At 40.2% G+C, this 17,115-nt stretch overlaps 1 protein-coding gene across 2 annotated transcripts in view; it reads right to left on the reverse strand.

The window, feature by feature from the left end:
* Positions 1 to 6,246, reverse strand: part of LOC139752670 (low-density lipoprotein receptor-related protein 1B-like) — a 36,096-nt gene extending 29,850 nt beyond the window's left edge. For both annotated transcript variants that reach the window (XM_071668435.1, XM_071668432.1), the window contains exon 1: positions 6,101 to 6,246. In XM_071668435.1, the coding sequence (XP_071524536.1) occupies positions 6,101 to 6,182 (82 nt within the window). In that variant the 5' untranslated portion in view covers positions 6,183 to 6,246. The remainder of the gene's footprint in view (positions 1 to 6,100) is intronic.
* Between the last annotated feature and the right edge of the window lie 10,869 nt (positions 6,247 to 17,115).

Raw genomic sequence — 17,115 nt, forward strand, 5'->3', positions numbered from 1 at the left:
ACATATATATATATATATATATATATATATATATATATATATATATATATATATATATATATATATACATATATATATATATATATATATATATATATATATATATATATATATATATATATATATATTACGCCCAAGGGACAAATCTGTAAGTCTGCATTAATTTTCATAAGCAAACTAGTTTTTGTCCATATCTGCTCGCCATATTTTGATCCACAAGCGGTTGATAGGATGATTCTGAATGTTGCTTCAGCTAAAACGCCCATGACGCAGTTGCCATCCCCTGAAGCCATGCAAACTTGCTAACCTTGGAGGAAACTTGAGTGTGAAACTTCAAAACAGGAATGGCTTCAAGGGACCATCCTGAAAGCCTCACCCGATGACCTCAAAGGCGGCAAACTTCAGATACAATAATTTCCCTCATCATCCTAAGTTGGCCACTTGCAATACATACGGGTGAACTAAACCCTTATTACCCATCCACATGACAGTTTTTAATCCTTGTCAACGTTGCTGACCGTGATGTAATGCATTCACCGGCCGCCTGGGTACGAGCGCTTAGGTTCAAATCCTGGTTAAGGCAGTCGGTCCACAGTCAACCCAGTTGCTTATCCTCCCCTGGGGGGTTGGTCGATAAATTGGGTGCCTGGCTTATGCTAGGGCGCGCGCGCGCGCACACACACACACACACACACACACACACACACACACACACACACACACACACACATGGCGTCCTAGCTACGTCTCTTCGTTGTATATCACCTGACATATTTCTCTCTTGTGTCTCTTCTGATGAAGTGATTATTACACTTTTTTTTTTTCCCCCAAAAGAAGGAACAGAGAAGGGGGCCAGGTGAGGATATTCCCCCAAAGGCCCAGTCCTCTGTTCTTAACGCTACCTCGCTAATGCGGGAAATGGCAAATAGTTTGAATATATATATATATATATATATATATATATATATATATATATATATATATATATATATATATATATATATATATATATATATATATATATATATATATATATATATATATATATATATATATATATATATATATATATATATATATATATATATATATATGGTATGGTGACGCGCCTTATGTTACGGAAACACCACTTAAGTGTGGTCATGGGCTCTGGACCAGAGGAAATGTCACCTCACCCTATCCTAAACTCCACGTGTGGACGCTGCCTACCCCTAAACTGCACGTGTGGGCCCTTGGTACGCCCCTAATGCACGTAAGGACCCTAACACACACCTATGCTGCACGTGTGAGAGACCCTATCATCTTGCAAGTGATAGCTACCTCACCATCCACAGCTTTTGACATGCTAGTGACCTTAGCACATTCAATAAGGAGGTTTGACGGATTGAGAATAATCTCGTGATACTATCAACCATTCAAGAAAAAAGGATAAACCGCAAAACATTATGGCACACGAGGGAAAACTGGTGTCGATTACTGAAGTTATCGTGCAACTCTAAAAGCTCGAAAGGAAACACGTGGCCGAAAGTTCCTGTTTTATGAAACTTATATATATATATATATATATATATATATATATATATATATATATATATATATATATATATATATATATATATATATATATTCTACCATATTACTTATTCTAAAACTCTATTAGGAGAACAAGAATCTTGTATATAAGCTAGTTCGGGATGGTAACACTGGCTCTCTCAAAACGGAATTTCCGCTTCCCCACAGAAATCCTTCACCCTCTTGACTCCTGACCGGCACTGATCCAATCAAAACCTTCCCATCATCCTAAACTGGCAATCACGTCCATTTGATAAAACTCCAGCTATACTGATATTACTTACAACGTACATGAAATTCACTCCCAACACCACAACCATCAACACATAAGCCTTGAACAAACTAAACGCCCTCACAACACTTACCGGTACTAAATTTGAGAAGAAATGAATCCCTTAGTATCCTGTATGATCCATTTACTCACTCCATCCTAAACTACGCCTCACCTACCCGGTTGTCATCCTGTCAGAGGCAAATGTAACGAAACCACAATCTTTACCGAACACATCACTAAGAACAATGCCCTATCTTCAAACAACCACAAACGTTTGAACAAAGAAACAAAAATTCATCTCAACATGATCAGCAAGTACATCTTTGCAACAGCATGATATCCTTCCCAAAATAACCACCTCAAAACCAACCATCAACTCCCGAGTTGAAATAAAAAACTTCGTTGCTTCACACTCCAGGAGCCTATGCTTCCTGAACCACTCCCTCCTCCTCCTAACAGAAACACGAAGTTAACAGAAATATACAAACAGTAATGACTCACCCATCACTAAACAGTCGCTCTCCTAGTCATGTACAATACTCCGTCAGAAACACTCATCTGAAATTACACTGTCTATTCGACACGACCCATCTCTTCAAAATCGAAAACACCGATGCAGCCTATCAAAAGATGCTTCATGCCCAGGACAGGACTCCTATACTGAAGACAGTGAATACCTTCTCCCCAGTTATCCTGCACTTACCCCACAATGACATACGTCACCAGACTTTCTGACACGTGGTTCCACCCGGTGGACGTGGCCAGCTTCTTGGGCGCTGCGGGAGCTCCACAGATGGTTCAGGGCAAGGAAGGTAAAATAAGGCAAGGAAAAAGGAAATGGCGACAACATAAAAAAAAAGAAGAAAAAGCCGCATAGGGTCCCATCATATCACCACAAAATTTATAACTCATAATTGAAAATATTAATCAGTTAAAAGATATGAGAAGTGTCGTGATATGGCACAACGATACCTTAAGGTCAATAAATAGGATATGATATAATGTACAAATAACTGGATTGCTTATTTACATCTCTCAGAGGTCTCTTCCAGCACAGCGTTGAAATATCTGAATTGCTTATTTGGCACTCACTTTCTCCCGCCGGTTCGGATTCCCACACTCGTAAGGCTTTGCAAACACTGAACAAAATGATTTATCATCAGTGATTTCTTTCACGTCAGCTGGGTACAAGAAATCTTCATAAACATTATCGAATGGCGGTATTTCTGGGATCATTTATGTAAACCTTTCGCTACCACACTTGATAAAGATTGTCAGGCAAAATTTTGCCCGGCATGGATACTTGTCTCTAGGCAACCTGTCACCCATTTCCTGTTCTTTCAGCCTGTTCACCAGATGATCGCTATATAAGGGTGTGCCACTAGGGAGAAAAATATCTTAAACTGAAAACAATAAAGTTAACAAATGCGGTGTGCGCGACCAGACGGACCATATAACAACGGGTTTACGCGATGCTAAGGTCGGTCGACGTACGTGACGCTTCTGACCTCCAGACAATAAGGGACCTTACGCAGCTGCTTTCATCTAAGGCGCTGCCTCACCCAAGGTCACAGTGGCCCCAACCTCTCCTGCTTTTTCGCCCAAGGTCAAGTGGAATGCCCATCTCCCCGCTGAGTCCGCTGCACTTTTCAGGGAAAGGGGCTGAAACCTTATGCAGCGGCAACCTTTCTCAACTCCAGACACTCCTCACTGACTGTTTTCTGTCTTACATTTAATGTATAACATTTACATTTTCTTTATTCTTTGATTAACATGTATCAACTTTTTCGTTTACTTTATCTTATTTGTCCATCTCAATTAATCCTTTTTGTTTTCCTCTTGTATTTTTGCCTTGTGTGATACTGCCTGGCTTCTTCATAACCTGCAACACTAGCACAAATTCAAAGTACAACAATAGAACCAGTGAGTGCGTAAGATATTTTCTGTCGAATCATGACACCCTCTGATATCATCCGGTGGAAAGGCAGTCTCAAAGAAACTATCTAGTGGGGAGGTATCCCACCTCTGCCTATGGTAACCTTAAAGTTTATTCAGAGGAGAGGCGTACCCCTAACGGTTCTCCTCACAAAGTAATTTAACCAGAGGAGAAGCGTCCCCAACACGCCACTGCAGCAGACCAGTTGAGTGGAGGGCACAATCCACATGGTCGCCCGCTTTTGTTGGAGGTTCATTTAATTCTAGGAAGTGACCCCCACCCCCCACCTCCCACCCCCTTAATGATGGACACAGTTGCGTAATATTCTTAAAATCTATCACTTAAAGTACAAATAATCTGATGCGAAAGTTGTACAGACGTTTTTCGACAACGGACATTACCATTTCATACACAATTTCAAAATATATTAGTTTATTGAATATAAAATACAAATCCAAAGTGCATTCGTGTTCTTAACGATTCATCTAGCTATGATAAAAAAATAATTAATCTAACAAAACAGACAAGAAGTCACTTTGACACATGGCCTGTTCACTCAGCTCAGCTTACCTATTCTGTTTTTACATATACATATACATATTTCTTAGATACAAATATAGGTTTAATCCTATCTACACCTGTTAATTATACAATGTGGAGAAGATACAAATATATATATATATATATATATATATATATATATATATATATATATATATATATATATATATATATCCTTGAGAGAATATGACGACATCGTAGTTGCGGTGTAGTGGTTATTTAGCGCTCTGTCACGCGTCATGTAGTGTGTCACAAGGCCACCCCCACGACTCTTGCTTCACTCAGCTGCTACTCAGAGCTCTCCTCTCGGGTTACTATCTCCCCCATTCCCTCCTTACCCCAACCGTCTATCTTCCAACGTTCTCTACAGACTGATGTCACTCACACCAGTCTGATTACCCCCTCTCCCCACTCACCCACCTAGTCACCTTTCTTGAAAGATCACTTAAGCATCCTCAGGATGCTTAAGAGTGGGTTTTTGATGAGTGAAGAAAGGAACTATTGTATGTATGTCTGTGTATCTATATGTGTACACACTCGTCTGTTTGTCTCCAACCTTCAGTGGAGGTTGTATTAATCTAACGTTTCTACATTTTATCAATCTCTGTAACGTAGCAAGTTTACAACTCTCTAACGACCACTGTGCACTTTGATTTATTGTTTCTTGATATATGTAAGATCTTGACTTTCAAATCACTTTCTCTGCCCATTCATTGACATGTTTACGAGCGTGAGATAACAGTAGCAGTGTTAGCAGTGGTAACAGTGGTGGTGGTGATAACATTAATGACAATTGTAGTAGTAGTCACAGTTGTAATAGCAATAACATTGATAGTCGCAGCATCATCAGTAATATTGATAGTACTGACAGCAGCAGAAGGAGTATTAAAAGCAGTAGTCACTTTAACAATACAGGATAATAAAATCACCAGGATGCCTGGTGCTTTTTCTTATTCGGGATGGATTGTTGCCCTCCGATCCCTCCACATTCATCATCAGCACATCACTCTAAATTACATTACAACCCCCTATCCACAAATTCAAAATCCTTCAGTTTCTCTAACCCAAATAAAAAATCTCCACATAATACTTCAAACATACTACATAAACTTTTTTGATGCGGACCACACACTGACATCAGAACAATACAAATCAACTCTTCAGACATCTGAAATTAGGGAGGGAAAGTTTTAAGATATTTGTGCGTATGATTTGCTGTCTATCGCGTGGGAGCGACCAAATTAACATAACTGGCAGCAATTATTACCACAGACTTCAAGACTTTTCCACGAAGTATCCAGTCAGTTTCGTTATACTGTTCATTCTTTTTACACGATAATATTGCAATGCATCATATTTCCAGTATTTTCTCTTAAACCAATGTTAATGCACGCGAGACACGCAATACTGTGTGCGAACACACGAGTTCCGCGAAAGTTGATAATGTAGCAAAAGCTGTTCAGTAAACTGCATACATATATGACAATAATTAGGTACCCATGGTCGAAAAAATCAAAAACATTGTTATCACAAAATATGCCATAACAAGTTATAATGTCTGTAGCATTCCGAAAACGTGTTGCCGGTAGAAGTTTCGGACACAACTGATGTGGACGTGAGAGACAGTGAGAGCAGAATGGCGGTCCAAATTTGAAAAAAAAATATCAAATTTTTGAATATACCGCTGCACGTGTGACATACAACAAAAACAATGTGACTCTATTGAGGGATTGATTGATTACCACTCTTTTGCTTACCTGTGGATATGGCGGGAGATAGTGAAGATAATAGCATAGTAAGTAACAGCAGCAGCAGCATCATCTGCCTCATGGTCCACATGGCGCGGGGTTGCGTTCCTCACTCCCTCACTGCTGGCTTCGCACTACTGAACCCGGCCTGCTGTGGCGACAGCCGGCTCCCGGCATCCCGCTCAGGTGCCGACTGATTCAATACACAGCGAGTTAAACGATTTGTTTTACTTTATGTGAAAAACAAAATATTTAGATCATTGAATATATAAAAGTAACTTTCAATACACAGTTAGTATATTCATGTACAAAGTATTTTACCACTTAGCTAGCGGTTTATGTCTCCAGAGTGCCTCCTTTCTTCATCGTAAATGATGACTTGGTGACATGATGGAGTCAAACCTCATTGTAAGAATGACCTGAAAGGCAGTTTTAGCGTGACCTGATTGACGGAGTGGTTCTAACTTCAGCGCTGCAGTCTGTGACATGATGGGTAAGTCTGACTACAGCACTGCATTGTGAGTGTGACCTGATGGGCGAGGGAGAAGGACGACCTCTTACGGCATAGATAGGACGGGAGATCAAGAATGGGACTTGCGCGCCTTACGGAGGAGCAGGGATATGATGGTCGCCTTTGAAACGAGATTCTCTACCAGACAATACTCCCAGTCAACCATTGACGATGCTACAGTTCCAACCAAGTACCCTAGTTAACCTCAGGGTATTATGGAGATAGAAGGCTGGGGTTGGGCCATTCTTTCGTCTGTTTCCTTGCGCTACCTCGCTAACGCGGGAGACAGCGACAAATTATAAGATAAGATATGCAAAATAAAAAATGCAAGTGGGTGAAAGGAATGCAGGAAACAGAGTGAACTGGAGCGATGTGGTTTGGTATACAGGTGTTGTCAGTTGATTGAACCAGAGCATATGTGATAAGCAAGCTGAGGAGACCATGGAAAGGTCTGTGGGGCTTGATTGTGGATCGGGGGCTGTGTTTTCTGTGCATAACATAGCAGCTGGAAAATTAATGTGAGCTGATGAGGCCTCTCTTCGTGTGTTTTTGGTGCTACCTCGCTAACGTGGGAAACAGCCTTTGTTGTAGCCTTTGTTGTCTTTTCCTAGCGCTGCCTCGCACACATGAGGGGGGGAGGTGTTGTTTCATATGTGGCGGGGTGGCGATGGGAATCAGTAGGGGCAGACAGTGTGAATTGTGTACATGTGTATATATGTATGTGTCTGTGTGTATATAAATGTATATGTTGAGATGTATAGGTATGTTTATTTGCGTGTGTGGCCGTGTATGTATACACATGTGTATGTGGGTGGGTTGGGCCATTCTTTCATCTGTTTCCTTGCGCTACCTCGCTAACGCGGGAGACAGCGACAAAGCAAAATAAATAAATAAATAAAAAAAAATAAATATATATATATAAATAAATAAAATATATATATATATATATATATATATATATATATATATATATATATATATATATATATATATATATATATATATATATATATATATATACAGGTACATGAAAATTTTCCTTTTTTCACGGATCCTTCTTTAACCATGGTATCAACCATTTAATTTCCAACGAGTCCAACACGTGTAGGTACACAGAAATGAAACTTGTCTACCCGTTTTCTAAAGCCATAGTACTACATTTAGTCTCCTTAGCAAGCACTCATCACTTATGATATCCTCTCTCTTAAGTTTAACAAAAGCTCACTCAATCAAAGTAATTTACCACCAAGATATCATTTTCTGAATTCAACTCTTCCATGAGAACCTGATTAATGGCCAATAAATCGGCCTTTGTCGAAGAGATTCCAACATTCTGACTACCACGATTCTTCTTTAAGGACCCGTTTCTCCGTGTCACAAATACCAATCCTCTTATTATTTTGAACGCAACCATTAGAAAAGCAAACATTATCTTTTTGAAGTGCTCGAATCTTTTTCAGTTTGAATCTTTACCTGCTGCACTATGGCAACAGCCATTTTTCCTTCCAATGATAATATCTATTCAATATTCTGATCTCTGGTGGTACTGTCTTCATCGCAATAGATATTTCTTATAATACCCTCACTGCTACAATCCCGTATAAGGGTTACATTAGCCTTAGTCCATTTCCACACGAATCTGCCGTTTCCAGCTTACTATCTAATCCTACACATACATCATCATGAAACCTCTTATCTCTACGTATTCTACATCCTGATATTACATACCTTTGCCTGATCACATTCCCTAGTATATCTACTCCAGCTTCTTTCCTTAAATTATCACAATTTGCCCTTCTGGTTGGATAAATAGAAAATATCCGAAAGGCGTTGTCCTGAATTACTTCTGTGACATTTTCTTTGGATATCGCAACATCAGTCGAAACCGAAAAAGCACATCCAAGCTTTGAGGTTCCAGTAACGGATGACATATGACAGTGGAGTCATTGCCACGTTTGCTCGTCGTTCCACTACGCATGGTACTCAACACATAACTAGTCACAGGAGGAAGCGTAGTTTCGCTCCACTTTTAGCGCACTTAGATGCCACCCAGCGAAAGTAACAGGCAATGCAAACATTTATGAATGAAACATTCGTTCCTCTTGTAATGGGTAATGTTTATGTGTATCTATAGTGTGTGTGTGTTTATATAGTCTAATGTACATGTTTCTGTATATGTGTAAGTATATGATTAAGTGAATGAAGCGGCAGTGTGTGATGTATCTGTGTGATGTGATCAAGAAATTGTGGCTTTACGTAATCACTCTATTGATACCGGTGCGGCTCTGCAAAAGAGAATCACATGTAATAGATTAGGTTTCTTCAGTGGCCTCCGGCATAATACGAGCGTGTGATAACCTACAACCCGCCTCTTCAAGCCTTCTTCAATCTGTGTAATCTTAAGGAGTCACTTATCGCAGAATGCTCCTCACCAGAATATTGTTGTTATCTTCGGAGATGATAATGATTTGTAATGAATAGATATGTTTACATACTTTTCCTAGAAACTTTGTGAAGAATCACTTGAATGAATGAGCCGCCAACAATATCACGGCGACGCCTTCATGACCCATTTCAATGGAGTAAAATCTTATGAACAAGAGAATTATATATATATACATATATATATATATATATATATATATATATATATATATATATATATATATATATATATATATATATATAGTATTTGAGTGCGTGTATGTGTGTAGGAGACTAACCATGACAGTATGCGCTTCAGGTGGCGGACGAGGGAGCCTACTGTGGAAAGCTTCGAACTAACAACAGCAGCAGACCAAAGGCTGGACAGGTCGACCTCGCAAACCACGAACGGAAACCTCTATCACAGGAGACCCAGTGAAGCAATGGAAACGTACGATCATTTTGGAGGAAGAAGGAATGTTGTATGCCCGGAACGAGTTGCGAGGGTTATGCTCCTGCCCACAGGCGAAAGCCCACGTGAGGGTTGAAGTACAAAGCGTATTTGTGTGTATGCTCAAAGATAAGTTTGACCCTGTGAGTCTTATGATTTCGGGAGAGCAGGAAGGGAAGCGATAAAGGCTATCAGTTTTACCATCTGATATTTGAGAGTTCACCTCCACAACATAGATAAAAAGAAAGGTTGGTAATTGTTTAATATCAATTTTGTTCAAATCTGATGATAAACATCAGTGCAAAATCTTTGGGAAGAAACGTACTAGAATATTTTTGAATGAATATATTGGAACTGATAGAACAAATCTGAAGCAAGCTGTAGATATGATAATAATTTGAGGAATCTGATAAGATTTGGATAAAACGTTTGAAGAGGAATGAAGTATTCATAAACCTTTTTTGTGAATGATTGATACTGAAAGAGTAGTAGAACTTACATCAATGATTAAGAAAAGTCGCGTGCGCATTTATAGTTTGTATATACTGTAACACACATATCTGTCTGAACTCTCCTTTGCTTTACTATGGGATGTGAACTCAGACTGTACGTATGTCTTATATCAGGTTGGTGATGGTCGACGCAAGCGCATTCTAGCTTCAAAGGGACGGCTGACCTTGACCTGCCTTGCACAACCTCTGTTCTGCGGATTAAAATGTAAGAAGTCATGAGGTAATGTGTTCGTATCTTGCCCCACGTACCCTGCTCTCCCTACATTCATTAATATTCTTCTTTTTTTTTTCAGCTGCTCCCAGCCGCTCGCTGCACCTTTCCCCTACCACTCCCTGTGTGTGTGTGTGTGTGTGTGTGTGTGGTAACGGGGAGAAGGTGAGTGCCTCAGTGGCCTCCACTTAATGCTGGTGTACGTGAGAGGCTCCCACCTCCTGCTCTCTCTCTCTCTCTCTCTCTCTCTCTCTCTCTCTCTCTCTCTCTCTCTCTCTCTCTCTCTCTCTCTCTCTCTCGTACTCAGACGGCCATTCTCGACCTTCAACAGCTATCCTCTTATCTTTTTCATGAATGATTTGTTTGGGTGATTTTTCTTTTCCTTGCGATATCAAAGCATATAAAGAAATAACTAGTTGGTGCTTCCGTGTGTGTGTGATTACTGTTTGCATTACATGCAATCGTTGTGTACGTGCATGTGTGTGTGTGTGTGTGTGTGTGTGTGTGTGATGGCAACAAGATCTCAGGTGCAAGTACAATAAGCAGGCTATATTCAGTGTGGGCATTCAGATCATGGAGGAGAGCATTTATCACTACCAACACACTTGCTTTTTGTCCCTTTCGACACACAAGACAAGCTTCTACCCATGACTCTTCTCCTCCCCCTTCCCGACCTAGCCTCTGGCCCTATTCGGAGTTGAAGTTCTCGTCGGAGTGAACAACTTATCACTGTTCATCTCATAATCATTTGGTTTTAATCATTTGAGAAAAAATTAACTTGAGAAGTTTATCTATGGATACAAAATCTATATACGTAGGTACGTGCGGAAAAGTTTTCTAAGTGTTTATGTGTGGAAAATCGCTCACTGAACAGCCCCATGCTTTCGACAGGTCAACTAACTCATGATCCTAACGCTGGAAATGGCCAATAGTATGAAAAAAAATCATAGCAAAGGTATGTGCCGAAAATCTTTTAGTTCTCTGATCATTCTTTGCATGCTCAATAATAAATTGCAGGTACATTTTTCATGTCTAAATCACAAGCAGACTGTTACATTCCTGGATTGCTGAATGGGGTCTATTGTGGACAGTGTATCTGTAATAAAAAAAGATAAGGAAAACAATTAATGGGATCGCGACGACAAGACCATAAACAAAATATGTTCACATTAAAAAAGCTGAAAGGAAATCATACTCTACAAATTTAGAAAATAGCTACATGACATTTATCCTATTTCTGAGCCTTTGGTACGCTGTATAAGTTTTTCATCATACTTCATGAGTGGCTGTTAGAACACATTGCCATATCACGCCGACACCAGCTACACAAGTGAGTGTCGGTCTCGAAATTTAAGTACGTAATTTTTTATAATATCTCACTACTGAATAATGAATTATTAGTTTAGACATCGATCAGGTCGAAACAGCCTAGCTTTCTAAAGATTTTAAAAAATGAATGTAAAGGATAAGAAAAAACTATTCATTCATTGACAAGACGAGCGTACTGCAAAACAGTCGGATATAAATAGAAAGATAAAAATACGTAGATAAAAGGTGATTTTGCCTCATTCTAGAATTCCAAACAGTATGCATAGAGATAGGGCCTCTCTTCTCATGCTGTAGTAAAAACTAATCACAAATAGGTAGAAAAATACGTGTGGTGTCAGTGGAAAGCGTCATCTACCAACGTGTGTAAAGACAGACCTTGGTGCTAGGAATGAGCAGTGAATAACAAAAAGAGTGAGTCATGTGACGAATACTAATTGTGCTGGCTGATAGATGGAAGATTCGTGCACCTGTACTGGCATCAGCACCTGCCAGTCATAGTGAGTGGAATGGGATGCACACCTGTTAGCAAGCGGATGAACGACCAGAAAATAACTCCGACCTGAGTTAGCGGAATGAAGTTGATGAAAATATTAAAAGCGTATCTTACTGGTCTCAAATTATCCAGGAGGAGGGGTACACATACGGACCTGAGATCACAACCTATAAGGGTACGTTTCTATAAGACCTGATTTTGAATGTTACACTGACCCCTGGTTACGTTCGGACTCAACCTTGTTCGGTAAGAGGATTTTTGCGGTACAACCAAGTTATGTATTGTTATAACTAACGCGGAAACTGACAGAAAACGAGGAACTTTTTGAGGAAATAATCTGCAGATTATTTATATTTTTCGTCGGTCAAATATATATATATATATATATATATATATATATATATATATATATATATATATATCGTGGTTTTTGTGTCATATTTTCCTTATTTTGGTCTTCACCTATGGATGCACATGCTCTCTCTCTCTCTCTCTCTCTCTCTCTCTCTCTCTCTCTCTCTCTCTCTCTCTCTCTCTCCTCAAAATAAAGCCAGTTTCTACAACAATGTCCTCCGTGGATGACCTTACCCGGTGCTGGAGACAGCGAAGACGAAGCATATCTACTACGCATTTGATGAAATCTAGGCACACAAGAGATGCTTTAACCCCTCAGTCAGAGGACAAACGTTATCTAATGAGGAACGGGATCTGTCATATCACCGCTCGATAACAAACACTCCTCTGGTTCAGAGAAAACATGTAATATAATGTACGCCGTCGACCTTCCCCAAACCCTAGTAAAATGAGTGCACCTATGATTCCTTTTTGTCAACTCGAGGGTTGCTATTTGTATGGAGGTAACGCTAGTTGTACGGAAGTAGGGCTAGTTGTACAGGGGCAAATCTGGTTGTTCAAAGCCCAAGGCAGTAAGGCAAAGCTAGTTTTACAAAGGCAGGGTTAATTTTCAGAGTTCAAAATAGTCGTTCACAGTTCAGACTAATTGTACAGAGTTGAGGCCAGTTGTAAAAATGAAGGCAAATTCAAAAGTTCTTAGTGGTTGATATAACTAAAACAAAACTCTAAAGAGGTTTTGTCGACTGATTATATCGTAGCTGTTGTGGTTAGGTTTAGGTAGTATTATTTATTCAAGATATAGTTAACATTTAGGTAAGGTCAGCACAGGAATTAGAATTCATAATATTTCATCATATTTTCAGTTTTTCTTACATGGATTTTCTGCGTGGCTTAGATAGAATAGCAACGACCTTAGAAAATCGTGGCTTAGAATAGCAACAACCTTAGAAAATCGTGGCTTAGATAGAATAGCAACGACCTTCTCCGCTTACTTGAATTAATACTTTATGGTATATTTTATCAAGATGTCATCCACTGCGGTCTAGAGCCAATCCCCGTGCCCATTTCTCGTTGTAATGTGGGTATTGTTAGAGCCACTGGTGCTAGTGTTCTGGGCAGGCACTGTAAGTCTCAGCGGTGTTGGTGTTGGTTGTGAGTGCCACTCTTCAACTTTGATTGAGCTGCAATTGATGTTATGATCTTAATAAATCGGAATAGGCGGCCTTCGGGCGTAGGAACAGCTGCAACAGGGCAGACTTGTGTTTAACCACACAGAGTAAAGTACTAATAAATCAATAAAACTTATGCTACTAGTCCATTACAAACTTATGTATCTCATTTATCTTTTACTAAATCACTGAAATTGTATTACTTTCAATTTACAAATAGCTCTTTAACGTTTCTCTAAATTGTTATACTCCTAAAACATAAGTTAGCATGTTGTACATCTTACATGTTTTTGTATATTTGTCTTCTGTATCAAAATCTTTTAGGCAGCTTTATACTTCGTAATAAGCTGAAATATCATAAGAAATGTTTATATATTTCGCAACTCTGTCGGGCATCCAGCTGTTAGATCAAGTAACAAAACGCTCCAGCCGTATGCCACACATACTCGTCCGTCAGCATTCCACGTGGATTGGGTTGGTGAAGCGGAGGCATGACTGGACAGCAAGGTGGTGAGCTGAACCACTTCCTCCTGACACCAGCGTTAGTCTGGCTATTGCACGTCTAGCAGGTGCCATATGGCTTATTCCTTGAGTCATTAAAAGTGTTTTTAGTCGATGATGAGCCTAGTTCGCTGCAGAGAAGGGGAATGTTTGTTATCTCACAGTATCCAGAATTGTAGTCTTTTTGTGTAAGCGGCTTTGTTGCGCCAACAGCTGCTTAGTATCTTAGATGTGCTCACCTATGCATGTTGCGTCATAAGCCTAGTCAAGTTCATGGCATTCCAAAGTTGCAAGGATGGCCAGTTTCCAATAATCTGTAATCTCTAATCTCTAACTCGGTGAACTTACAGCTTACGGATCAAGTGTTCGTAAAATAAAGTCGCTTTCTGTAATCATTTTCTACGATCGTGGGGAAGTTTGATCCCCTTAACAAGAAAATAGACCCTTGCAGTTTACATGATGACCAATCACATTCAGGGGTTGCAGTGACGTGGTCAAGGGTCGTAGCAACGTGGTCACGGATCGTGGCGCCATACAAAAGAAGGCTAACAAACTGTTGATATTACTGAGCAAGACGAAGTATGTGATTGTATCAAGGAGGAGTGTGTAAGTTTGGTCATGCGAGACCTCAGGGAGCAGCATCCAGAAACAGAAGTGTGACATGATTAGGACAGGTCTTAGGATTGTGACCCGACGTCGCGTGATGCAAGTAATCTACGCGAACGTACACTGGAACGGAACTCATCCGTCCGTCGTCATCACCTCTATATTCCTGCCATTTCATGAGCCACTAAACTTTCAAAAACAAGTTTACTTATATCTTCACATCATTGGTATTTGATAATTACAGCCTTTCGTCATCAGCAAACATCATACATTTCTCTTCACGCCGTGCTATTTCCGTTCTTCATTTTGTTTCACTGTACGAAGGATTTAGGTTACAATTGCTTTTCGGTGCCACAGATTCCTGCATGTTGTTCATGGTAAATTTGATGAGCTACTTTTGCTGCGTCATGAGTGACTGAATTAAAAGCACGCTATAGCCTTGCCACCACACAGACCACGATGCCCGGTCGCCAGTGCCTGCCTGAAGCCTCTGTTACTTCGCTGGTCATCCAGGTAAGATAACGGAATTGTATCCTTTTCTGATCACTCGATCGGACTGCGCATTCATCTTCGTATTCGAGTAAGCTGTTGTCTCAAATTTCTTTCCGTTTCATGATGTCTCTCTAATTTCCAGTGTCCTCAAAGTTTCTTCACGTTTTACTGATTATTTTTTTTTTTCATCTGAGGAGCACGGCTCAAGGTTACTAGGTAAACCTACCCAATTCAAGGCAGGTCGCTGTTAGGATTAACGTTGCCTGTCGTCCCAGGGTTCCCGGTAGCATCTGTACTTGCGTTGTCATACCTCTCGCTTCTAGAAGTTCTCTTAACATGATTAAGATAAATGGTATTATTGTATTACTGAGGAATGCATTTGCCTTCAATATATTTGTTTCAGTTAATCTCAGGGGTTGTCCAAATGGTTTCATATAAAGTGAAGTATTCGTTCTAGGTATTAGAAGTCTCTCTGCCCTGCAGAATCTAGGGTGGTTCTTCTGTTCAATGAGGCGGTATCGCTCACATGATAGTTACATCCTGTGATACGACCATGTCCCCGCTGTATCTTGACAGTTTTTTATCATCTGCCATGTCATCATGACGCTACTTCACGCACATGTTATATTGCACGCCTTCTCGTGTCGTGATGAGGCTGTTCCATGCCCTTACTACTGCCGCAGCTCAGTCTTATACTGACATTGGTGATTCCTCTTGAGGATCATACTGAAGTGGTTTTCTTTGTAATCTTGCCATGCAATAAACGGAAGCATGATGACGGGTCCTCTTCATACACGAGTTCAAACACAATGTTGTACACAGGGAGGCATATTTTCCCCATTCTTACTACGACTGAGCATTGTTACCTAGTTCTGCAGGTATTGTTTCACTCTGCTATGGAGTCATTCTATGTTGATCAACCGTCCATAAGTGACTGCATAAGTGTACAAATATAATTTGTTGCTACTTTGCGAAGAGTGGGTGTAACAGACAGGTGTTATTTAGCATGTAATTGTTATTCGTGTGGCTCTCGTAAGTGTAATTGTTGGGAAGGAATTGGATTTTGAGGGATAAGGCTGGAGAGGAAGGGGTGAGGCTGAGGGAGGCAAGCAGAGATGAGGATGGAGATAATGGAAGGTGAGGAACGCAGGGTGGAGGGGTGGGGGATGGAGTAAAAGATGTGCGAACGAACAAAAGTTAACATCATGAAATCCCTTTTAAGTGAACAGAGATTTAGATCTAGGCAGTAACTATGGTAGAAAACCTCTTGGAACGTTAGTCGCCCTACCGGTATGAGGATGCGGGACCTTCCGATCCTTGCGAGTCTGATCCTGGGAAACTGGGAGGGCAGGGGTCAATATTGGGTACTGTCTTGGCTAGGTTCTCACTTCAGTATAGAGAAGTTCACGAGTGAAGTAAATCGTCACATCGCAGCAGAACAAGATGCAACCAAAGCTAAGTTAAGCAGAGCCCGGGTGTGAACAATACGACCAAAACTACGCTCAATGTAGCCCAACAGCGAGTATGATGAAGACCATTTCGACCAAAACCATGTTTAAGCAAAAGTAGTTCTAGCTAGCTATGTATGAGGAAGTCCGAATACCGTTTACCTTCTTACCGGTAATGCAGCCAATAACCCCCATAATCACAAATATATAAAGCAGTGCTTCCTATATATCATTTCGGCTTCGTACCTTTTAACACAAACTAAGCGTTCGTGTATCCTCTATACCCACATTGTCCTGCTGTGAGAACACTTGCCTCACGTACTACACACAAGTATGAGAGGATATTTAGGAAACGTGATATGTTACGGCGTCATCATCTGCAACACCTTTATCACATATTCTCACATGATTTGGGTATAACTTTTATATTGCCCTTTCTTTACCTTCTCGACTGCTGAGGCCAGAGGGTAAGTAACGTACCTGGATACCTTCACGAACAATTTTCTCCATTGTTTACAGAGTA

The sequence above is a fragment of the Panulirus ornatus genome, chromosome 13 (assembly GCF_036320965.1).
Source record: "Panulirus ornatus isolate Po-2019 chromosome 13, ASM3632096v1, whole genome shotgun sequence".
In the NCBI taxonomy this organism is placed as follows: Eukaryota; Metazoa; Arthropoda; class Malacostraca; order Decapoda; family Palinuridae; genus Panulirus; species Panulirus ornatus.